Source organism: Enhydra lutris, unplaced genomic scaffold (assembly GCF_002288905.1).
Source record: "Enhydra lutris kenyoni isolate GAN:26980312 unplaced genomic scaffold, ASM228890v2 scaffoldscaffold7, whole genome shotgun sequence".
Lineage (NCBI taxonomy): Eukaryota > Metazoa > Chordata > Mammalia > Carnivora > Mustelidae > Enhydra > Enhydra lutris.
Window position 1 is genome coordinate 40121785 of NW_019154091.1, and position 25781 is coordinate 40147565.

The 25781-nt window shown below is 44.4% G+C and overlaps 1 protein-coding gene across 1 annotated transcript in view; it reads right to left on the reverse strand.

The window, feature by feature from the left end:
• Nucleotides 1-25781, reverse strand: part of LOC111142166 (glutamate ionotropic receptor NMDA type subunit 2B) — a 463533-nt gene that overhangs the window by 221008 nt on the left and 216744 nt on the right. Inside the window, exon 4 of the mRNA XM_022495165.1 lies at nt 16434-17032. Within this exon, the coding sequence (XP_022350873.1) occupies nt 16434-17032 (599 nt within the window). The remainder of the gene's footprint in view (nt 1-16433; nt 17033-25781) is intronic.

Genomic DNA, 25781 nt, shown 5'->3' on the forward strand with positions numbered 1-25781 from the left:
CTAGGGAATAAACAGTCCATCCAATGTATAAAAAGGAACCATCAGAGATTTATGGAAAAGTGAGCCTTCTGCTCTAGATATCCAATTCTTCATTATTTACAGCATACTAAAAGCTATGTAATTCAGTAATTCATGGGCTACAACTTCTTCCTCATCCCCATCTTGATTTAAGTAAGTCTATGCTAGGCACTTTCAGGTCTTCAATGACAATGTCTCCATCCAACAAAACAAAACAAAACAAAACAAAACAAAACACACAGATGCCCAGGTGATGGGCTTTTCATCATCCAATGCAACTGCCAGCCATCCCCTTCCTGGAGGACTCTTAGTGGGGTTTTTGTCATACTTTTGGAATTGAAGTCTGATCAGGCCCTTGTTCTTCCTCCTTCGTAAAGGAAACCCCAATATACTGGAGAAATTTTGAGCACGCATCCCTCTTTAGCCCTGAATTAAATTCACAAAAGCAGGGTTTTCGTTTTCTTTCTTTTTTTTTTTTTAAAGATTTTATTTCTTTATTTGGCAGACAAGTAGGCAGAGAGGCAGGCAGAGAGAGAGGAAGGGAAGCAGGCTCCCCATGGAGCAGAGAGCCCGATGTGGGGCTCGATCCTATGACCCTGGGATCATGACCTGAACCAAAGGCAGAGGCTTTAACCTACTGAGCCACCCAGGCGCCCTGGTTTTCATTTTCTTATCAAAGCACAATGCTATGTTAGGCAGACGGCTATCCTCCTGTAACACTGCTCCTCCTTCCATAGCATCTTCCCTCTGTCAGGGTGGACCCTCCCTCCCCCACATGTTCTGGGGCTCTGACCAGGTCCCCGGCACCTAGGCATTCTAGGATCACGCCCTGCTCTTCTGAAGTGTCTTCTTCCCCTCAGATAGGTCCTGCTCCTTCTTTCTGTCTCCTGTCAATTGCTTTTTTTTTTTTTTTATAGACACATTTCCCTGCTGCTTACTAATAACCAGAGTGACTGATTCGACAGCTGGTACAACCAAGTATGGAGAAGTAGGATCCTTTCCCAGGGCTCAGAAGGAATGGAAGAGACAGGCATTTCGGGGGGGGGGGGCAGGTAAGCTCACAATGTGAAGCACGTGTCACTGCCAGGGCTGATGGACTTAGCATGTGTGTCCTTTACACAGGACCCAAAAGATTTCAAAGGCTGAATCAAATGCTGCACTTGCTTTCTCTTTTCCCACTTTACAATTTTACCTTTGCAATGGAAAAAGAAATACTATCTCAGTCTTCCTGACAACACTGAGATATGAACTATCATCTCCCACAGAAAAGTGGGGGGAACCCCCACCAGGCAACCACTCAACTCTGGGCTGTCCCCTTGGCTCCTCCAGGGGATACATGGATTTTCTAGGTCACCCCTCTGACTTAACACAGAAGCATGGTGGGCAGCACAGTGAGGTCCTCTGGGGAGATTAAACACCATGACCCTTCTCCACTTCTCCATGCTGCCGAGTTCTTAAGACTACACCAAACAGCTGGGATGAAATGAAGTTGATGTCACTTGTGGCAAGATGGAAACAATGCCAGGAAGGGAAAAGAAATCCCTGTAAAGAGAAGGGAGCTAAGAATGTCCGTGGCACCCAGGCACTAAGATTCACAGCTCCAGAACTTTCTGAGGACTGCAGTGTAATAGTGCTAACTCCTTCCATCCACCCTTCACCTCCGATGCAAAACCCAGTATGGTCTGGTGTGCCCCTGCTAGGAAATCTGGAAAAACCTCTATATGCCTGGAAACAAACAACTACACACATAATCCTACTTATGGTACCAGTCATTGGACATATACAAAATAAAGATTTGACTGCCTGCATGAGACATTTTCAATTTAACCTTGAGTAGACGTTCCTGGTTGAGACCCAAAGAGGGAAAATGCACTTTGGAGCAATTAATAAATGTTTCTTAATAAGTCTTTCATTCCTCCCTCATGTTATGCTATTGGTGAAAAGATGACAGAAAACTCCACAGAACAGTTCAGATCTGGAATCTGGAGCTCAGGGAAGAACAAGTGTTTGGGACTCATTCCCTCCTGCTCGTTCAAGGAAATCCAAGTCTGATGGCCTTAAGGACAGGATGCAAAACGCCATCTGTTCAGCCAGGCACCTTCGTGATAAATGTGGGAGAGATGGCTAGGTGGGTAGAAGCCAGGGGTTAAAGGCAATGAGAACAGTCACCTAACCATCACCTACTTGGTGACTGTGTCTAGGGACAGTCATGGTTCTCTTACAAATCACAAAGGGCTTTAACAACAATAGGGGATATTTCTCTTCTTTCTTTGGACAAACATAAAGTCTCCTATGCCATGCAAAGTCTTTAGTCAGACAGATGGCATTGTTCTGTTATACAAAATTACGTCTTTCCTTAATACAATTCCAAAGCTATACCATGGCCTCCCTCTCTTGCTTGTTCACAGCAGTCAAAATCCCAACAATGCCACGCATTATGAGACCACCTGCAACCCCGGGCCAGACCATTATCAAGGCCAATTCAATTGGTCCCCGTGAAGGAGGGCTGTCCCCAGCTCCGGGGAAGGGTGGAGAGATTGGGGTGGCCCACCATTTCCTTTCTCACCTTGACCCTCATCCTGTGTCTTCCTCATTCTAAATTGTTTTCCCTTTGATTTCATTCTGTGGCACTTTAGGGAGCAATTCCATTAAATGGAATAACAGCGTAGTAATACAAAGAACATCATTTTCTAGTGCTAATAACTTTCATTTGAAAACCACTTGTACACTCCAAAATTTAGCAAAGCATAAATTTCTCAAGACCAGCAGACATCAAATTTGAAGGTTTAAAGTTCTGTTTCTTTGGGGTTTGTAATCAAACGATGTGCAGAAGAACTGGAACACCATTTAAAGTCAGATTTGATTGACACTCATGCTGCTAGCTTTACTGGCGGTAACTTGCCTCTCTGCATAAAATAGACACGTGGGGCATTAGCCAAAGGACCAAAAACCATATCAGGAAATCATGGGCTACCTGCAAGGGGATCATCACTGATGAGATGTCCAAATCCTCTACCCTTCCCAGAACTTGAATTTCACAGCACTAATAGGGAATCCCAATTTTTAGACTGGTCATCAGGAAAGAATGAAAGAAAGGATGCTTTTATTAGCGCCAAGTTCAAATTTATGCAAAACTGTCACTGCCTTTCACCCCATTCTGGTCACTGGGGCCACAGAAAGGACCATGAAGTTGAGAACAGCCATTCGCAACCCCGGCTGCCGTTTAGAATCAACTTAGGAGCTCTTAATAGATGGTCATTCCCAGGGCCTCTACTGCCTTCCCATCCAACTAAATCGGAATTTTGCAGGGTGGGCCCTTGAGATCTGTACAGTTTCTTAAAGCTCCCCAGGAAATTCTAACCCCACAAGGTGAGGACTGAGATGCACTGACACAGGGAACTCAAAACACAGGGAACTGAAGACAGCACGGGAGCAAGTCAGCACATTAACACACCCCGGAGCTTGTTGGATCAGATATCTCAGAAGGCTCCTTCAGCTGAAAAAGGAAAATGTTAACTCCTGATGATCAGAGCAAACATACTTTATTTGAATTACCTCATTTGTCATCACTACCTCTCCCACTAGCTTCCCTGCTGCTGCTGAGCATGTGTGGGACGCAGATCTTGGTTCCCCTACAAGACACTGAACGCCTGGACCGCACCCCACAGTTCTGAGCACACGGGAGGTGCCAACTGGTTTGTCACTTGTCGCTGATGAGAACATTTCTGCAAGGAGCTGACCACAGGGAGGATGTTTCAGAACACACAAGTGTTCAACTTGTCTCGTGTGGGTTAATTCGGGGCCTGGGCTGCATGACCCAGGAAGGAAGCACTTCCCTGAGGATGGAGCCGCTAGAGGCCGCTCTGAGCCAGACCCTGGCTAACCGGTATTCTGAAGTTCAAGCACATCCACGGGAGAGGAAGCCTGCTCAGTAGCACTGGGAGTCATGGCAACTCGGGGGCTCCTATTTTTAAACTTGTAGGTGAGCCAGCACTCAAAGTGTGTGTGGGTACCTGTGGGGAAGGGGACCCTGGTATATATTTCAAAAGACTCTCCTTTGCAGGTTTTGAGCTTGCAGGTGGCTAATCATTTGTGACTATAAGATCAAAGAATTACACTAGAATCTGCTCTATTAAAATGGTTCTTTTCTCCTCCTTAACTCCATTATCTTGTTCTCTATCGGAAGGGATCCTTGATGGCCTGGTGTCCAGAGGTACTGGGAAAATCCTGATACTTTTAACCACAATATTCGGAAATTCTAATCTTCATTTCTTAGGCTTGTTCTGTTAGCCTCTTGGGCAAGTCATGTTATGTTATAAGGAAAATAGGCCCTGGTCAGCTAATTAAAAGAACTTTCTCTGGATGCCCCATTCCTTACAGGGCCAATGAAATGGAGGCTGCATATTGTCTGTATACCCACCATCTCACAAAGGGTTCAGCACATTCACAGCAAACGTGTCACTAAGTCAGTCATCAGCAGACGTAACAGTGTGAGGCAGAGGAGTGGCCCCCAGGCATCACGTTTCTTTCACTTCTGATAGGATCATTTGTACTTTTCTCTAATCGCCGGCCAAGTTTCAGCTTTAAACAAATCTGAACTTATCCCACCTGTCAAAAATGAATAGTGGCCCTAGAGGACATTTGTAAATCATGACAGAGGCCAAGGTCTTGTTTTGTTTTATTACACGTCCTTGACAGGATTTCCAATGGGTCTGTCACCTCCAGGAGTTTCTGCAGATTTTAGAACAGAAAGCCTGCTCCCGCTTCCATTTCAAGGACTCTCAGGTCCACAAAGACTACAAGTTCTTGTTGTCCCAGAAAGGGACTAAAGGACTTTGGAATATACAGGAAGAAGAAAAAAAATATGTATATATATATACACACACACACACACACACACACACACACACACACACACACACACATATATATATATATCTCACCCTTTCCAATCAGAAAAGGCAGGCAGGAGCAAGATCACAGCAAGGCTGGTAAACAGACCCGTGACATGCTTCGGGACAGGGAGAGAAACAGTGCTCAGACTGGGACATCCCTAGTGTGTGGACACTGGCTGCTGTTTTTGGATTGATTCTGGATTTATCCTGATGTTAGGACAGGAATTCCACAGAGGCCAAGAAAGGAAACTGATTCTGGATTTATCCTGACATTAGGACAGGAATTCCACAGAGGCCAAGAAAGGAAACAAAACCACCCTGTGCCTCAGGTTAACAATGTGTTCACGTGTGTCCCAGTCCTAACTGACTCTGCTCAGCAGTGAGACGGCCCTCAGAATGGACCCTCAGATGGACAACATGGGGCAAAGTACACCTGAAATCCATAAAGACTTGGGTCTGAAACCCAAGTAAAGTAGGCAAGTGACTTAATCTTTCAGGATCTCAGTTCCTTTCTCTGAAAAATGGAAGTAATAATGCCTCCATACAGTACTTTTAAGATTAAATGAGGCCTTATACAGCACTTGGCTCATAGTACTCACTCAATAACCTTTTTTAAAGTAAATTTTCTAAATTGCTGAAGCTTAGTATTTCTAAGTACCAAGCTTTTTCTTGATTATAGGAAGCCTTTTAAATGGAAAATTTTAGAAAGATATTATAGAGTTCTCTGACTTCTTAAACCAAAGATAATCAATATAATTTAAGCTCTTAATAATGACCTAACAATGACTAGGCTATTCTTTCCACAGGGATGTTTTAAAGGGGGCATATGCTTCCTGGGGAGTATAGGGCAGTTTGCCCCAGATGGTCTTAGACAGGGGCTCCTTTCAAGGTCTCCTGCTTGGTTTTTCTAATATTTTAAGCACTTCGCCATTCTGTGAGTTCTTTTTTTTTTTTTAAAGATTTTATTTATTTATTTGACACTCAGAGATCACAAGTAGGCAGAGAGGCAGGCAGAGAGAGAGGGGAAAGCAGGCTCCCTGCCGAGCAGAGAGCACGATGCAGGGCTCCATCCCAGGACCCTGGGATCATGACCTGAGCCGAAGGCAGAGGATTTAACCCACTGAGCCACTCAGGCGCCCCTGTGAGTTCTTTCTTAATGCTGTCAGTTGCCCTGCCTGATTCCCATCATGTTCATCGTTTCTAAGCTGTAAGATCTGGGAAATCAGATAAGCAAGTATCTCCGATAGGACAGGTCACCTACCAAAGATAGGTCCCTGACCATCTGATTTTTAACTGGGTCTCTTACTGCCCAGGTTAAAACCTGAATTTGTCCGCTTCCCTTGCAGCTAGCCATGATCACTAACTGATTTCTGACCATGAGCTCTAAGCAAAGTATGGGACTTCTGGGTAACCTCCTTAGATGAGATCGTCCTCCTTCCTAACTTTCACCTGCTGCTTGAAACTGGAGTTTGGCAGCGGTACGGGCATGGGGATGAAGGCCAGATCCTATAAAGGGAAAAACAGAAAGCTAGCAGGAATTTGGGTCCTGACAATCATGCAGCTACCATATCAGCTCTGGACAGACTGCCTAATTATGTTGATGTACCCTTTTTTTTTTTTAATGTTGAGTTAGCCAACATATAGTACAACATTAGATTTTGATGTAGCATTCAGTGATTCATTAGTTGCGTATATATGTTTACTTATCCTGTTTAAACTGGGATACTCACCCTGCAGGCCATAGCTAACACAACTACCCCACAAGCTTCTTCAGGGTACATATAAAATTAGAGTAAATGAACTCTAAATTAAAATAAACCACATTTCCTTTAGGACAAGAATTTGCACCAGTGATTTAGAGTCCAAAACCCTTTGCTGCTTTCTGCATGGTTCTGGGTTATGCCCTAGATATATCAGGGTGTTACATATATCACCTGTGCTCTCCCAGGTAACAGGGGGTAAGTCTGTATGAACACACGTGCAGTGTGCTAACAGAACAATGAGAATAATGACCCTGGGCAGCCTGTGGGATCACGATTTTAAGTCATAGTCTATCACACACACATACATACACATACACACGTGTGGCTTTTTCTCTAGTCAATAATGAGATGAATCTGACACATTAAAATCTATGTAATGATAAACTACATTATAATGACATTCTACTGTGCTTTTTTTTTTTTTTTTTTTGCCTAAAGTCCCCGATAACTGTGGTTCAAGGAAGGGGGGAAAAGGTGGGTGAGAGTATCTGGACATGCCGCTGGGAAAATGAAGAGTGAGTATCTGAGTTTTCTCTGTTGATATCCCCAGGTAATCTACACAGCAGATCCAAGAAGCCCTCATGGTTTCATAGTGATGATTCAGTGAGATTACATATATGAAGATGCTCTGTCTGAAAATGGTCATTTTTATCATCCTCATTATTAGCAGGATTGTGAGCTTGAGGTCTGTGATCATCGGCCCTGATGTCAAACACTGAATGTATTCTGACACATAATCCTTGTCTGGACTCCTTCTGTAAGCTCTCCCAGGGAACTGTGAAAAGGACTGTTTTGCATGACTATAATAGTGTCACAGTATGGCTTCCATGGCTTTTTCTGTTGTGTTGTCAGGAGAAAATCTGTCCTTTGAAAAAGACAACCTTTATGGGTTTCTTAGAAGTATGTAGAACCACTTGACTCCTGAGTCTACCTCCTTTGCCCAAACAGTGAATGTGCTAGAAATAGCAACCATTCTTACACTCATCATGACATTGAAAATGGAATTAAGACTGGAAGGAAAGAGCTAGTCAATATTCACAGAACTAACTCCAGGCAAGCCGTGTGAAAGGATCCCTCCCAACGTCTGGCCCACAGACAAGCCTTCTCAGGTGATCAACTAAACAGTCTCTGTGGAAAAGAAGAATGGGAGAATTTAATAGAAGAATGGGAGAATTTAATAGAAGAATGGGAGAATTTAATATGCAAAAGTGTTTCTATCTAGCTCTTTTAACACAAGACTGTACCGGACAGACACAAACGGACACATGTAAATATGTGCTCTGTGAATGTGAAACACACTCCCGCGTGAATATATATACGTGCACGCAAGAATTCTATGTATGGTCATCTGGGAACCCCGGAAGCAAAAGGCAGGAAAGACATGAAGGCTTTTAAATGAAAGCAGGTGAGAAGCGAGGGACAGCTAAAGATCAATGAACAGAACAACCCCAGCAAGAAAGAGATGGAAACGAGGAAAGAAAGGTGGTGGGGTGGGGCGAAGCAGTGATGAATGAGGAAGAGAGAAAAGCCCGGGCAGTGAGGGAGGCAGCAGGCAGCCCCCGGCCGGCTGCTGCTGCTGGAAGCCGGACAAGGGGGAACAGATTTCAGCAGCGGGGAGCTCTAATCTGTCAGCAGCAGCTCCTTCATGTGTGACCAGCCGGCCCAGCTTGGGGACTGGGGCCAGTCTGGGCAGGCTAACCCCGCCAGGCCCTCCCGGAAGAGAAGGAGCCACTGATAAAACCCTGAGAGAGTGGAGGGAAGGTTCTTCTGCACCCAGCGCCCACTGCTAGCCGGCTCTGGGCTTCTCCCCCCGGCCCCGTCTGCAGGGCAGGCTCAGACCCCGCCATCTGCTGACCGGCAGTCACGCTGACCAGCCCACTCCTCCCAAATCCTCATCAGCCACATCCGGCCCCGGAGAACTCTTTCCAGGAGAGAGCCGCCTATGTATTCCTAACAGCTCCGCTGGAGAGAGGTGAGAGAAAGCCTCAACCCGTTATGTGTTTGAGATGGGTGAGGTCATACATAGAGGCAAAAGCCATTGAACTCTCTCTGCTCTCTAGATGCTCATAGGAGGCTGACCTCGGCCGGCTGCAGTCCAGCCTTCAGTCAGACTTCCAGCCCATGTCTGTAACCATAAATGACAGTGCTCGAGCTTTCTGGCAACTCGCCTCCAACCTTACCTCCACCCAGCCAGCCTTTATTCTCTGGTGGGAAGAGAGAGCAGATGGAGGCAGGACTCCCACTCAATCCCTAAATAACGCCAGCTTCAATTCCCATTAACTGTGAATTTGCACCCTTATCTGAGTAAGAACCAAGGGAGCAAGAATCATGGGGCTACGACCAGCCCAGGGCAAAGGTTAACAGGACAGGCCCGGCTGCCGGCCAGCCCTGTTGAGGACACAGTCAAGCAGGGTGCACACTCTGTGGAGAGTGCCACTCCTGCCATCAGGACACCTGGGTGATGCCCCCAACCCCCTACCCACCTCTAACAGCTCAGTAACCACCCTGAGACTCCGACCCCACATTTGTATTATCACTCGTCCTCCCACCGTCTATTCCCTGAGAATACATGTATTGACAGTGTTGGGTTAGACCCTCAGCCAAGGACTCTTCTGATTTTCGATTTTCAGGGATGGGGGTAGCCTTTAAGTTTGGCTAATGCACAGCAGAGTAAGGGGCTGAAACCTGAGGCACCGCCTAAGCTGGGCGGCCCTGTACCTCAAGTCTCTTAAAAACAAAATGGGGCAGTGATTCCCATCTTCATTCATGCTTTTATCTGCCAAATATTTATCAAGTGCCATCAGGCACTGTGCTGGGAACACAGAGGTTTTAAAAAAAAAAAAAAAAAAAAAGCCTGTTCTCGCGAAGTCTGAATTCAACTAAGAGGAGGAAGACAACAAAAATACTTAAGAATAAAATGTACACAACAGGTCAGGTGAGGGCTACCAAGAGCAATGAAGCAAGAGATGGGGGTAATGAGTTCTTGGGAGGGGGGCATCCAAGTTGTCCTGCTAAGAGAGCGATCAAGAACATCTCCCAGAGATCTGTGCATGGGTCAGGATTTTTGCAAGGATCATTTTCGGTGACTGCTTGATGCCTGGTGTGCCGTATGGAGTCAGAAATACAACCAACAATGGACTTCCCAACCTCCGCAGGCTGGCTGCTTCTCAGCACAGACCTTATGACTCTTTTCTTAACCCTCACCATTGCCACCAAGGCTCGTGTCCTTCCTGAGGCAGAATCTGCTGTTCTCCACTGGCAGCCACAGCCATACTCTGCTCTCGCTTCCATCCTCTTCGAGACCATTCTGTTCCTTCCCACAGACAACGGACCACCTGTGTCTTCGCTCCCAGCACAATGTGTGTATTGCCTCCCACCTCAATCTTGTCCCCCCATGAGATGGAAGTCTTTTCCCATTCACTCCTTCTTTATCTCCTGCCCTTTCCTCCAACTGAAAATAGCTCTGTGTTTGTTTTTTAAGAAGGAAGAAGAAGTAGAAGAGCAGGGAGGAAGAGGAGGAGGAGGAAAATGGAAAAGAAGAAACAGGAAAGAAACACCAATGATGTCACAGGTGCATTTTAAATTGTACAAGTCAGCCAGAGAATTAGGTAGTTACTGTGGAAAGAATCACAGAGGGGTCTCGGTGCTAAACATTCATGAATGCTCTTCCTAGATTTGAATTGAAGGGAAGGAAGCTAAGATTACTTGCTGAAATGACCACACATCCGGTAGGAAAATGCGGAAGATGAGAAGAAAACACAAGAATCTGAGTAACCCTCAATGGAGTCATTTTTCCAAGGACAATGAAAGCACGGAACAGATCTTTCAGGACGGTTATGAAATTCCAGAGTTATTTGTTCCCCCGATTTGTATCTCCTACACCACTGAGCAGATAACATCTCTCTCTACACACACAGGTGTGTCCTGCTGTACTAGGGATTTCATATGAAAATGTAGCTTTCCTTAGACTCCAGAGGATTTCTTTAATCAGGTGAAGGGCCATCGGGCTCAATAATCCATTGATAACTATGCCTTCACGGAACCTTTTGGCTAATCACAGGTAGATTACATTAAGTGAACGTACAATACGTATTTGCCTTCCCAGAAATCTGCCTATGCATGGCCCTCTGTGAACATTTACTAATGAAAAGATGGGTAATGACCAAGATCTTGCCCGTGGGGGTCTGAAAATGAATGGACTCAAATCCTCATTTATTTCTTAACCTCTCAGCACTTTTCAGGCCAAGAGAGTCAAGTGGGCATCCCCTGGGAACAATCCAGCTACTACAATGGGTCTGAGGTTAGGGAGCCTGCCTCAAGGTTAGAGGAGCATGGAGTTCTCACAGTTCTTCTAGGAAGAGCTTAACAGCTCTTCACACCAGCTGTCCTCGGCTCTCCTCGGCCAGGAGGAGGATTCTGGCCTTTTAGATAGCAACATTTATGGCTACAAAACAAATGTTGAGCAGGAACACTGGAGCACGTCAGGGGGAATAATTTGGCAAGATTCATAAGAGGTTTGCGCTGTTGAGATCCAGCCATCTCAAAGAGCACCTGGTTTTTTCTAAAAGTTGGGAGCACTGGGCAGGTGCTCAGGGCAGACAGCGAGCCTGGAGGTCAACGGCCAGTGTGCCACCACCTGAGCGACAGAAATAGACCAGCAGAGTACTGGAGCGCACATAGAAAAGGAAAATAACCATTACCTACTCCCCCGAGGAAGCGATAAAGGAAAAATATAGACGCGTGCCTACTAATAGCTAACAGTTGTTCTCTAGCTCAGGGGAATAAAGACAGACTTAGATGATGGGCCTAATCACTTTCTAAACACTTTCAGATCGTCTGGTATCAAAACATTAGGAATTTTCTCAGGAACTAAGAAGATCCTTACTTAGAGAACACACGACAGAAGAAATTATTCAACTCCTTCAATCAAATAAAGTTCCCAGTTGGAAAACAACTCTATCTCAGCATGTCTTGGGCAACAGTATGGGGCATGGGACCACATTTACTAATAAGGCATAAATGAATGCTACAAAGTTCCAACAGAAAATTAATCCTTATTAGCGTATAAAATAGGGTTGTCACATTTAACAAAAACAAAACAAAACAGGAGCCCTGTTAAATCTGAATTTCAGATAAACAAGTTATCTTTTAGTATCAGTATGTCCCCATGCAATATTGGGGACAGATTTGTGCTAAAATTCCAATTTAACTAGATTTCTATATTTTTCTTGAAACCTTGCCAGCCTTGTCCAGCAACCTAGAGCCTATCTGGAAATAGTCACCAAAACCATATCTGGCTGGCCAAGCTTCAAGGAGCTAAGAAGTTATCATTGGGGAATGTGGACTGATACCTTGATATATAATATTTATTTCAAGAATCCTCTTTGAGAATGCCTATGTGTCATTAAAACAAACAAACACCCCTCCTTTGGTAACTAACAGATGAATCACTTCAAATGTGTGTCTCTCTTTGGGATTCAGCAATAACACGGAGTCACCAATCTCTGTTCCCTAAGTCTAGATTTAGGAACCTTCCTTACCCAGAAAGAAAGGCATAATTTGGCCAGGTATAAATGGGAGCTTTACCTCCCCCTTACAAAGCTTCCAGAGAGGACAGGGCCAGGTAATGTTCCTGGTTTTTCAGAAGGGAAGAGGAGAAACCACTTCCTGACTATATTTCTGGTGTCACCCAGGGCTGGGTCAGTCCCGGATACCCCCTAAAGAGGTTTCTTCCCACTGCTGTTGCAAAAAGCAGCAAGCCAAAGAAAAAGTCATCCTCATAAAACAACCAACCATTTGCAACAATTTTATTTGCAAAGATCTCCTGCTGTGGCTAAATGGTGTGGCTGCTTGGTTTGTTATTTAAAAGAGTGACCCTAGTGAGACCAGAGCTCTTGAAGGGGGAGGAAGGTGAGGGAGGAGACTGCTTTCAGACCCCGATAAGTAAGAGGAGCTGGGACTGAGTGTGCCTAATTGAATTCCACTGATGATTCTGCGTGCTGTGCCACACGGTAATAGCTCAGACTTTGAGGCTAGCTCCTTACAGTCCCTGTTAGTCAACCCCAATTCTTCCTGGGCCTTGATAGAAAAGGATATTAAAATATTCTCAAGAGAGGCTAGAGATTGGATTCAAGAGCCCTGAGGAGCCACACTTGAGAGAAGGGAAGGAACAAATGGGAGTGCATGAGGGATAAGTTATGGAGACAGCAGTCAGGGCCAAGAGGAGAAGTCTGGAGACAGACACAGGAACCAACCCCTGCCCCCAACAAAATAATATCAGGGAACTGGGGCAGAAGGGAAAGTTCACAGAGGAAAGCCCTTCATGGAAAAGTGTTTTGATGCATCTGAAGACACTTCTTACGCAGTCCACGTGGGAAATCAAGGTGGACTCTCGGCTCTACCCTGGACTCTCAGCTCTATCCTGCTACTCAAGGAATTTATGAATCATCTGGACTGAGTAATCCCTGTTCTTTTTAGGACTGCTGTGCTGGCAAAGATGGCAGTGGGTACTTTTTGCCATCTTGATGACAACGTCTGAGGTGTGACCCGAGACAGGGTCACAAAAGTTAGAACCAACTGCGATTTTAAAGGTGGAGTGGTCAGAGACCAGGCTTCAGAGGGAACACTTGCATTCTAACAGAAAGTAAGCCAAATGGCAAATGAGAATATCTACAGGTTGACAGTTTACCTGGACAAAGTTTTAGGATAAAAGCAGGTATTCCTGGACCAAAACTGATGGACTTGAAGTTAACACTCATTTCATTTCCTCGCATCGTCTGGCAGACATTTTGGTCTAGAGAGTCTTCATTGTTAGTATTGGTTTTAATGAACTACTATTTGGCAGAGTAATTGGCATCAGATTTTAACTTAACACTAAAGACCATGGGAGAAAACCTGAAGGTACAGAATCAAATAAACAGTAAGTTTTTCCAAGGAAATCTCTACTATCTTGCAAAGAGCAGCAGAACAAGAAAAACCCTGCAGGGGAGGTAAATGCACTGGGCAGTTCAGCATCTTGGAGGAGGTCACTCATTCACTCCAGGTGTCTTTCTTCCTTTTGTCACATGGGGTACTGGGGGGGGCATGGAAATAAGTAGGACAGAGAAGTCACTGCTTCCCCAGAACTTGCAGGGACAAGCCATAACGCAGCACAGAATGACAGCCATCTCAAAAGTGGCTTTACTAGGAAAGCAGAAGATGCGGCAAAAGCACCTAACAGAGTCCTGTTAGTCCAGGGTCTGGAACAGCTTCCTCAGTGGAAGTGAGGCTGGGACTGAAGCCTGAAGAATGGAAAGGAGGCAGGTGAAGAGCATCAGCATTTACCTACTGGTGGGAAGGGGTTCCTGGGGAATATATTCAAGGCAGGGAAAAGAGCTAGAAGTGAGAAAGAACATGGTATTTTCAAAGAACTAAAGCAAGTTCAGTATTGCAAGGATACAGTGTCCGAGGGAGACTGCAGCAGGACACAGTTTTGGAAAGAGAGGCTGGCCTATGCGGTGGAATACTTTATAAACCACATTAAGGAGACGGGACTTCATTACAGAACCAACGAAAAGCCACTGAAAGGCATTAAGCAGGAGAGTGATGAAATCACATTTTCATCTTTGATCACTCTGGCTGTGATGTAGATTGGAAGGATGCAGGACCGGGAGCCGTAAGATATTGACGAGGCCCTGCAGCAATACAGGTAAGAAGAGCCAACCAGGAACATGGCCTGGGAATGTAGCCTGTGAGAGCACTCCAGAGGGAATCCATAGGAAATGGCCGCAGGAGATGGTCTCCTACGAGACTGGGGGAGGGGAGGGCAGTGAAAGCAAGGACACCTGGGCAATTTTTACTTGAGGCCACTGGATAATAGGATGTAGCCTTTACAGGTAGTATAGATCTGCCTGGAAGAGGGAGGGGAATGGAAGAGAAAGCAGTTCAGCTTCGGATATGGTGTGTTCTAAGGCCCTGTGGCATCCAGAAGAGCCTACCTCCTCATAGTTGGTGATACAGACTGGGGCTCAAGGGAGAGGTTTCAGCCAGAAGTCAATTCATAAATATCAGTTATAGCCCTGGCAATGGAGGGGTCTAGGACAAAGAGGGGGGTCTAGGACAAAACCCTGAGTTTTATGCCAATATTTAAGAGAGGTCTAAAGGAAGAAGAGCATGCCAAGGACTTTGAGACAGAATGACTAGAGAGGGAGGAAGAAACCAAGAACATAGTAATAACTGGCATGGCAAAAAGCAGAGTTCAAGATGGGATAATATTAGGATTGGATCACAGAGAGAGCTACATTAAAAGGAGCTCTGGGGTGAGGGGCGCATGGGTGGTGTCCCACTCTTGGTTTTGACACAGGTCAGGATCTCAGGGTCCTGGGAATCAAGGCCCTTGTCTCGCTTTGCGCTGGGCAGGGCGTCTGTTTAAAGAGTCTCCCTCTCCCTCTGCCCCTCCCCCACTCACTCATGCTCACTCATTCTCTCTAAAATAAACCTTTAAAAAAAAAAAAAGGAAGCTTTAGTTGCAACTCTGAATTAAGAGTTGCTGAGAGGCTTTACTCCAACTCCCTCCCAGAGGTTAAACAAGTATAAGCAGGTACACCTTCAGCCTCCACTAATTGTGTTTCAACCTCCCCAGAGGATGCGTTGATATTTTATTTAAGCTGGATGGTACCAGAGTAATGTGCTTTCTGCATAGTTCTCTATTTGTCAGATATAATTCAGGAAGAATTTAAAATGGAGGCCCAAAACATATTGTAGAGTCAAAGAAAGTCAGGTTATTATAGTCATGTTTCCTTTTATGTAAAATTATAGATTTACATGCATATAGGTACACACGCATCAGAGAATAGCTGGAAAGATGTTCTCTAATTATTTCCACAATGACTATCTCTGGTTCACTGGCTTTGAGGCCATTTTTCTCTTCTCCTCCTCCTTTGTAGTCTTCTGTATTATCTGAGTTTTTACAGCGTTTGTGTATGGTGGTTTTCTACAAATCACAGAACCACAGAAGCCTCATAGAGAATCTTCTGTCCTACACAGTCACATAACACCTGCAAGAGGATACCTGGGGGTCATGGCTGGATTTGGAGGGAAGGTCAGGGGAGAGGAACTCCACCCATGTCCCCTTCCTACTTAGAAATCAGACTAAGAGCAACCACAGAAGCTGCTTCCACAGCGGCACTCTCACACTTACACTTAAAAGGCAGAAGGAAACGAAGGAGACAAAAGCCAAGGGAAGGATCCTCTTCATATGCCTCCAGACCTACGTAACCTATTGTCCATTCCCTCCCAGTATAGCAGCGGTCCTATGTAAAGGGACCAGTAGGTCCTCCCTCATGTCAATGCCCACTGTGTCTTCCGTGGCGGTCAAGTATGCGAGACTGAGCCTCTTCCTTGGAGACTGACTATGGACCGTTCACACCCATGATCCTTATTTTCTTGAATCATAAAGTGGAAACAACTCTCAAACCCCTAATAGAATGTTGCTTTGAGGGTTAAATGAGGTCAAACCTGCAAAACCCTTGAGTAACACCTAGTGTGGAGGAAATGATCAATAAGCGGGAGCTGTTGAGTATTTCTTAGAACAGGAACCCAGCACAGCAAGCTTTGGACCTGAAGCACTCCCCCATCACCAAGAGCTGCCATCTCAGTGGCCGGCTTCACCCTCTGATGTCTTGAACTGCTCTTCCCAGTGCTTCTGAACCTCCACCCCCAGTCCTGAAGGCCCTCCCCTGACCCTCTGCCATCAGGACGCCTTGGGTCCCTCACTTACCGATTCAGCATGTTGGACTGGTAGATTCTCTTCTCGTGGGTGTTGTAACAACTGCTCTTGGGCTCGGGGATGAAGCTGTGTTCAGACAGCATGTCGGAAGCAGCGGTGGTGATTATGGCAATTCCATCCCTCACTCTGGCAGGGAGGCCATAGTCCCATTCATCATAGGACACAGAGATGAGCCCGGTGGGGAACTCCGAGGGCACTGTGTCCGTGTCCCCTGCCACCAGACTAGGCACAATCCATGTGTAGCCGTAGCCAGTCAGCCCTACGGAGTTAGCAACTTCAAAGATGTAGGTGGCTTCTTCCTTAGTGCAATAAAGAAGAATGATGGGGCTTTGAAGTTTCTTGAGCTGGTTCTGGATCTTGGAATCTCCATCATCCAGGGACATGTCCAGCAGGAGGACCTCCTCTAACTCCCAGCCCACGAAGCTGTTCTCGATGGTGCTGCGAATCTTGTTTACAAAGTCCTGGTAGCCAGGGAAGTAGGTGGTGACGATAGAAAAGATGTACCAGTCGTACTCTTCCATGATGTTGAGCATTACAGAAGCTTGCTGTTCAATTGATGGGCCAAACTGGAAGAACATGGAGGATTCATCCTAGAATAGTAAAAAGGTAAAAAAAACAAAAAAAAAAAACAAAAAAACAACAACAACAAAAAACAAAGATGGTAAGGGAGAGTCTGAATCAACTGGGTACAAAGGTTTATGTTCATTTTTTTACTTTTTCACACACCTTTTAAAATGCGATGCTTGAATTGCAAACATTTCTAATACCTTTCTTCCTAAAACCACCTTCTAGACTCTAGGGGGAGAATCAACACAGGTCTACATCCGTGTTGTCTGAAATCCCTGGGGCACAGAGGAGCTTCCTACAATCAAATATGTTAATATTTCTATTGCAAGACATGTAAAGAGCCGCATTAAGGGGGATAAAGACTCTAAATGGCCTCACATCAGTTCGGCTCAGGTTTCACTGTCAAATGAGCTCTAGGGTTACACACGCTTTTCATTTTTTGAACCTTCTGAACTGATCACAACCATGGAAGTGTATCACTCAGAGTGAATAAATGGGAAGGCCATCCATCTACCCTGAAACCTACAGACGGAGGTGGTGTAAGCACACTGACCTGGTAGGTAGGCGGTACTCTGGTATGGATATCAGGGAGAAGGTTTGGCCAGTGTATTTTCTATAAAGAAATAACTGTTGGATTAATAGCACATTGAGTTTTTTGTCTTCCACTGTGATAAGGAGATACACAAGTTAGAGGAAGGTGCAGACTGTGTACCTAAGCTACAGGTTAAAAGGACTTGGATTCAAGCTCGTGTATGATAAGAGTTTAGAGCCGCACACAGATGATTATTCTTCCTCCTACCTGTCGAACACCACGGGTCTCAGTCTGACCTGTGTATTATACACATAGCCTTCTGTCAGCTCTGAGTATGTGTAGGTTTTCTCCCTCCTTTTGAGGGAGAAGCCATTTTAAATTTCTCCCATTTTAGGCCATATTTCACCTGCTGTTCTGAGATGTCAAGCCCTGCATTTTAGCTCTGCCTTCCAGCTAGAAGAATCTGCAACCACAGATGAAGACCCTCTTGGCCTTGGCCTTCTTTCTCAATCCATTTCCCCCGACTTCCTCCTGGGTAATGGCATCTCTTTTCTTGTCAGTGCCCCTATCTTTTATCCGATGGTTCATCCCCATTTTATACCAATCCAGGAGAACAAAATTGTGTCTAAAAGGGGCAGTTCTTTTCGATCCCCCCAGACTAGAGCTTCACAGTACAGTCACAAGAGACCAGGCTTTTAAGCAAAATTATACAGTGATTTCTTCGTTCAGGAACATATTCTTGTACAAATGAGATATTGTTGAGTGCTTGGGGGGCACCCACTATTGAAAAAAATACTCGTTGGGAAATATCCAGCTGCTATCCACAGACCCTGATTCGGCAATGAAACCTGCCGGCCCCTTGGCTCTGCCGAGCTATGATTGCTTCATGTGGCTTGAACTTTTCACATTTCCCACAGGCAATTCAGAAGGAAACAGGAGATGCTTAGTCGTTTGAGGGCAATTCTTTCTGCTAGTGGTAAGATGGTGCTTATCCTAGCTCCCTCCTCTGGCTTAAACACGCGGTCAGGGAGAATTCAGAGAAGTAGAGCAGATATGGCAGGAAGAACGGTGGGAGGAGTGGGAATCCATTCAGAATAAAATATGGACTTCGTGTGAACTTATTCTAAACTGTGACCAGCCCCTGCCCCCTGACAACACAAGTACTATTCTTCAGGTAATGGTGACTTTGTCCTTAGGTTGTAGGATTATACTGGGATTCCAGGACAACAAAGTTTAATTATTCCAAGACTTGTCATGGGTCTACAGAGAACCACAGAAGGAAAGGAAGGTCTGTGACAGAACCACCCACCCAGAAAGGCTTTAGAGAAAAAGCTATTTGTTTTCCTGTTACTTCCAAACAACGTTTCACTTGAGGATTCCCTTTTTCCACTTGGGTTTTCGCAAAACCTAGTGGATATAACAAAATGACAAAAGCTTCCAAATATACCTTAAAATGTACAGGCTAAGGGTGACAGCATTCCAATTGTAAACAAAGGAATTCAACCCATTCTATGATAAGGGAAATATCTTATCACAAAGAGGTTCTTGAATACCCACAATTCTCCATCTATTGGAAGACGACAGCTGGTTCAAATACACAGGGAGAGATAGCCCTAAGAGATAATCCATGAGGGTCCATAGTAAATGAGCCCATGCTAATGAAAACAAAAAACGAATCTAGTGTATACTGAACTTACCCTCTTCTCTCTTAGTCTTAAAACTCTCTCGCAATTTTAAATGAGCTCCTAAAGAAATAGCCAGCTACTATGTGAAGAAATCCAATAAAATAAGGTGAAAGTAAGAAGAGAAAAACTAATATGGCTCCAGCTCATCCCCACCATAACCTCCTCTCACCTAATTCTATCATCCTCCACCATCATCCTTTCTGACTCCTCTCTCCCACCAATGCCCCCTTCAACTTTTTATCTCGTCAATCCTTCATTAAATAAAGGATACCTTACATGCCCATTTTGTCTGTGGCACCAAGAAAAGGTTAATGAAGCCAAACAGAAATCAAGAGACAGAGTTACAGCTTGGGCAAGTGTTTTGAGGTATAATGACCAGCCAGTGTTATTAATTTAGTTGACACATCAATCTGGTATACAGCAGCCGGGAATGGGACAGCTCTTTTTCAACAAAGCTTTGGGTGAACTCTAAGTCGCAGGCAGTGACAGGCTCTGCAAATTATGGCTGAAGCCACAAATCAAAGAACAATCTTCACGTGTGCACAGAGTGGAAAGGACTGGTGGTCACACACCAGTCACACAATAACCTGCATTGCGATCACAAGAACTGTCATCTTCCAGGATGAAGGACAGGGATATAATTCAGTTGGCAGCTCACTATGCTTCCCCCACTTACATTTTTAACTCCTAATGATTCCCAGGCACCTCTACTGCATGCATGTACTTCTTCACCTTGCCTCATGAGCATCCATAAAGCATTCATGTAAAAAGGGCCACCAAAACAGACATAATTAACACAGGGAAGACACAATTGCACAGTAGACCCCATCAGTCTAGAACCATTAGGTTGAATCCTCATTGCTTAGATGTTCATGGTATTTATTTGCTAATAAGAAACAAAAACAAGCCCTTTTTCATTCTGCTCTCGGTCTCCAAAACAGAGTTAGCAGCATGTGAGATTTCTCTTCTCCATCCCCCAGATGCCCTACAGACCCACTTCCGAAATAAGGGATAAACCACCGCAGCTCCTGCTAATGCCCCTGGCAATACATTGTAGCTGTCAGACCACTTTGGAAATAGCATCAGCTGGAGAGAACCACCTTGCCCAAAGTCACAACCCCCTCCCCTTTCCAGGATAAATTGCCCTGAATGACTGCTGGTCAGGGAGTATAAAGACTTTGTCCTCTTGCCCTGACTCTAGACACCTCTGAAGGATCAGTCCATTCTCAGAACTTCCCAACAGGGCTAGTGGGAGCCTCCATTAAGACCACATCACATCTTTCCTTCTCCCTCAACCTGCTCCTGCCCAATCTTCCCTTTTCACGGTGATGATCTCAAGAGCACTCCCTAATAATTTCCTGTGTGCTCACCTCGGTCTCAGGGTCCGCTTCCTCGGGAACCCAACATGAGACTATTCAGTTCCCTTTATTCAAAACAGAAAAGAAGTGACTTTAAAAGAAAACATAACATCTATTTTCAAACACAGAAATGACCTCTATGTTAGAAAGACAAGTCTCTGCCCATTAGTTCCAGCAGAGAAAACTGGAACTAATGAGTAGGGATATTAAACATCACTATTTGGTTCAACAGAAGAAACAGGTACGCAAAAATTATAGCTATTTAGAATAGAATGAAACTCTAAGTAGTGAGCTCTCTGTTGCTATAAGCATTTAAACGGGAGTTGGATTATTATTTGATAAAGAGATGCTCCTCAGCACTCTGCCTGGAAAATGTCATGCTCGCCTTTAAGGTCTAGTTCAAGTGTCAGCTTTTCATTTGTATCCTCTTTCTGAACTTCCCCCAGGTAAGTTAGATCTTTGCCCTGTACTTTCACAATAGTTTGCATGTGCCTCTATCCTAATATTTATCACATAGGAAGCATATAGCCCACCCTATATGAAACATGAAAACATGTTTCTCAAGAGCAGGGGCTGTGCCTTATTCATCTCTGGATTCCTAGGTGGCATATGAAAAAAAAGTGGTTTTGAATTAATATTTAAAAAGAAGTTTCCTTTATTGGGTGGAGATTACCGAAATAACTGATGGTCTCATCTGCTTCCAAATTTCTGTGCTGATGACACATGCTGACCTCACAGAAATGAGCTATGAATAGTTACATATATATAAACCATGCCTTTATAAAATGTGAGGGGCTCCCCCGTGGAGCCAGGCAGACAGGCAGAAAATACTAGTGGCCACTTCCTTACTCCTCCACCACAAATTTCTTGAAAACATCATCTATACTCACTTCCTCCAATTCCTCCTCTCTCATTCTCTATTCCGCTAACTCCAACCAGACTTTCAACTTCACTAAAACTCCTCCTGTCGAACGAAGGAGAGGTGACCTTGATACTGCCAACTCCAATGTCCACCTGCAATCACTGCTAGGGTCACTGAGGTACCCTCCAGACTGAGAAGACACATTAATGCTTAAAAAAAACAAAGCAAACCATTCCATGCCCTTTACCCAGAATTTTGATCAGAGCAATTTACGAGGACTGGGTAGATGGATGATCCCCAGTGCTGCACAGCTCTTTTCCATCCCTCTCCAGACCTCAATCTCCAGCTTTTGTGGAGTGAGGAGCATGGAGGTGAGGTCATAGGGTAATTATCTAAAGTGGGGCTCTCATCTGTGCACCAGAGGATCCCTACCAGTTATCTCAAGTGGCAACACCTGTGCACCAGAAGGGAGCCTCTACTAGTTATCTCAAGTGGTACCACCTGGGCACAAGGCATGGGGCCAAAGATGGAGTCAGTGTTGCCAGCACTCCTGCACTCATCCTTATCTATGAGGAACATTTGACATGGCTGATCACTTGGCTCCTAACTAGGCTTTCTTTCCTTGGTTTCCAGGGCTTCATGGTCTCTTGGCCTTCCTCCTAGCTTACTGGCTGCTAGTCCTCTGACTCCTTTGCTGGTTCCTCCTCTTCTTCCTGACCTTTTAAAGCTGAGTCCCCCAGTGTTAATCCTTGGGCCTCAGGTTGTTTCTATCAACATTCACCTCCTCAGAGATCTCATCCAATCTCCTGCTTGAAACCCTATTTATATGCCAATTCCTCTCACACTTCTTTCTCCAAAACTTCAACTTATGTATCAGACTACCTATCCTGCATGCCCACTTGGGTATCTTAGAAACATGGCCAACATTTCCAAGATTGGACTCCGCCTTTCCCATTTCTGTTAAAGCAAGTCAATCCCTCCAGTTCCAACTCCTCTCTTTCTCTGGAACCCTATATCCAATCAACCAACCTTGACTGCTGACCTTCAAAATGTATCTAGAACACCACCGATTTTCACCAGCTCCATCAGAGCCACCATCATCCTTCAGCCAGTCACTGTAAGAACCTGCCAACTTGTCTCCTGGCCTTTGCCCTCCAGCCTCCTACAGACCATGCTCAACAAAGAAGCAGGACAATCCTTTCGAAACTTAAATCATAAGATGGTATTCTCTGCCTCAAACCCTCAATGGCTTCCCAATCCACTAAAAAAGAAAAAGCTAACACCCTTGATTTGGACTGCCACTGTCCCACGGGTCCCACCCTACCAATGGTTCTCTCACTCCGTCTAGGCACTCGGACCTCTCTTGAACATACACAGTCCTGCTCCAGACCTCTAGCTATTTTCTCTGCCTGGAACCCTCTTCTTCCTGCTCTCCAGGTATTCACACACACCTGTTTCAAGTCTTTGCTAAAACCTCAAGCTCTCAATAAAGCCCAATCCTGACCCTACAAGGGAATACCAACACCTGCTTGACCCCCTTATCCTGCTCCACTTTTTCTTTTTGCCTTAGCATTTATCACCATCTGACAGACTATATGAATAGTTTGATATGTTTATTACGAACTTCCCAACTAGAGTGTAAACACCAGGACAGGGATCACTATTTGCTGCCACAATTCAGTACCTGAAATGGGGCCACAGTAGATGTCTGTTGAATTTTAAAATGTAGTAACTGATGTTGCAACCAGATAATCCTCAAATCTACTTTATCTTTGTTGGCTTTCCCACTGAGATTATGTTTTTCTAGTATCACGAAGTCTTTCACATTATTATAATCTGAGCACTTCATAACATCATAGGGATTAGGATCCTGCTAGAACATTAATATAGAATCAGATTAAATAAATCTGATTTTCCTTCTAGTCCCTCCTTCTAGTATATGAGTAAAGAAAATCCTTTTCTTCTAAATTCAGTTCTTTAGGAGGACCTATGTTTGATAAAAGGCTAGAACTGCTAGACGATCTGAAAAGTTTCTCTACTACCACCAGATTTAGGAAACAAATATGGAAGGTTGTCCATCTACCCCAAGATGGGGTGAGAGGTCAAGGTTGCCCACTGTCCACCTACTCCTAGCTATTTCTTCTTTCCTTCTTTCACACCAAGCAGAGTAGAATCAGAATATGGAGGATAAAATCTTTTCTCTCCCAAAATAAAGAAAGGATTATTCTCTCCCCACCTAACTCCAAGAAACCCCCTCCTTTGGAGACTAGAAATTCTGATTCTACACTATTAGTTTTTCAGGTGACTAAGGCTGCAGGTGTTAGCTACTTCGGGTGGCTTTGAGTAGTGTCAGAGTTTTGTGAGCAATGCCTTGCAAGATAGAGAAAATGCCTGATGTTCTCCAGCCTTGCCATTACTCAGAAATATCATGACTGAAACACAAGACGGAAGCTCACTGGTGGAGAATCAGGATCTTTCCTGCCTCCTAAATGCCAGATCCATTCTTTTTTAAACCTCTGCACACCAAGAACACTCTGGGTTTTCAAAAACCCAGGAACAAAAATTCAAGCAGATCAGTCTAGTTTAAGAGCCATTCTGAATAACTAAACAACTCTTACAAAAGCCAGCATTCTTTTTCTTATTTGCTTTTTCAGAAGATAATTTGGCTTTCTGCTTGAATTTTGCCCCATTTTGCTCACTGACTGAGTCTCCTTCTTGGATGTGCTTCAATTGCTAAGCGTAAGGCACAGTTGAGAAGCAAACTAAAGATATTCACTTTGAGAATGCCTACAAGGTTCTTCCTATTGCAGAACTCAGAGACAAAATAATAGCAAGAAGAAAGCTTATTATAAGACAGGCAGAGGGGGCAATAAGAGGAGAAGAATAAAAAGGCAGAGTTCCTCTCACTAGCATACCCAAATGAATTACAGAATTAAGTAAGGGAGCAAAGGGCTTGGCTAGTACTAAGAGAACTTCTAGAATGTGCTTGTGCTTCCCCATAAGGTATCAGGACTGCCAAAATCTTAACAAGCCTATTTCATTTCATCTTAAATTAAAATTTGTCTCTATGGCCTACTCCATTATGCATATCAAAACAACTCTCAGATGGATTGGCTTGTATTTTTATTAAGAGGTTCTTTTCTATAAAAGAACAAGCTGACAAGTTCAACAACAATCAAGTTCGGTGGTTGAATAAAAGTACTTTTAAATAAATGCAAGGGAAGAAGGTGGGGGGAAAGGAGAAGTTGGAAAAGAAAGTGAAATGGAAAGAGAAAAAATAGTATAAATATTAAACAAGCAGTATTCATTAGGCAGTAGAATTATCAATATCAGACTACATTTTCTTTTTTTTTTTAAAGATTTTATTTATTTATTTGACAGACAGAGATCACAAGTAGGCAGAGAGGCAGGCAGAGAGAAAGGAAGGGAAGCAGGCTCCCTGCTGAGCAGAGAGCCCGATGCGGGACTCGATCCCAGGACCCTGAGATCATGACCTGAGCCGAAGGCAGTGGCTTAACCCACTGAGCCACCCAGGCGCCCTCAGACTACATTTTTTAGGCAAATTTATAAGATCAATTGTGGGGGCACCTGGCTGGCTCAGTCAGTAGCACAGGTGACTCTTGATCTTAGGGTTGTGAGTTCAAGCCCCAGACTGGGTGTGGAGCCTACTTAAAAAAAGAAAATAGTGTGGCCAACACTATTACCGATCTGGGCATCTCACATGATAAAAAGAAAGGCAACATAAAACTAAACAATATAACCAAAAGGGAAAACAAAAGAAATATTAGGCATGAAATACTACCTTTCAAACTGCCTATGCCTTTGAAGTCTTTCCACTTAACGTGAGCCAAGGGGGTAGAGTTTATAGAAGAACTGTGGTTATTAATGAAAGGATAGGGTTAAATACATGCTGGGGATGGTATTTGACTTACTAGCAGCATTTTTCAGAATAAAGATATTGACATTTGTCTCAAATAAATTAACATTCCCATCTCTTCATACATATTTGATCAGAACATCACATTCACATACCAATGGGAGTACAGAAGAGGGAAGGTGCTCACAGGAGGGGAAGGATAGAAAAGGCTTTTGTATTTGATCAAGCCATGAGTGTCAGCACCTCATTTGTTGCTGAAAATAACAAAAGCACTGGTTCTAGACATAGTGATTATGTCCATACACATGGGTCTTTTAAGAGATCTCTGGAAAACAGGGAGTTCTCGTGCTTCTGTCCCTTCTCCATACAGAAAGACAAAGTATCCCTGAATTTAGAATTTGGACCAGTCATACTCATTTGGCACAGGTTAATAAGCCAATATCTCCAATGGTAGAAAG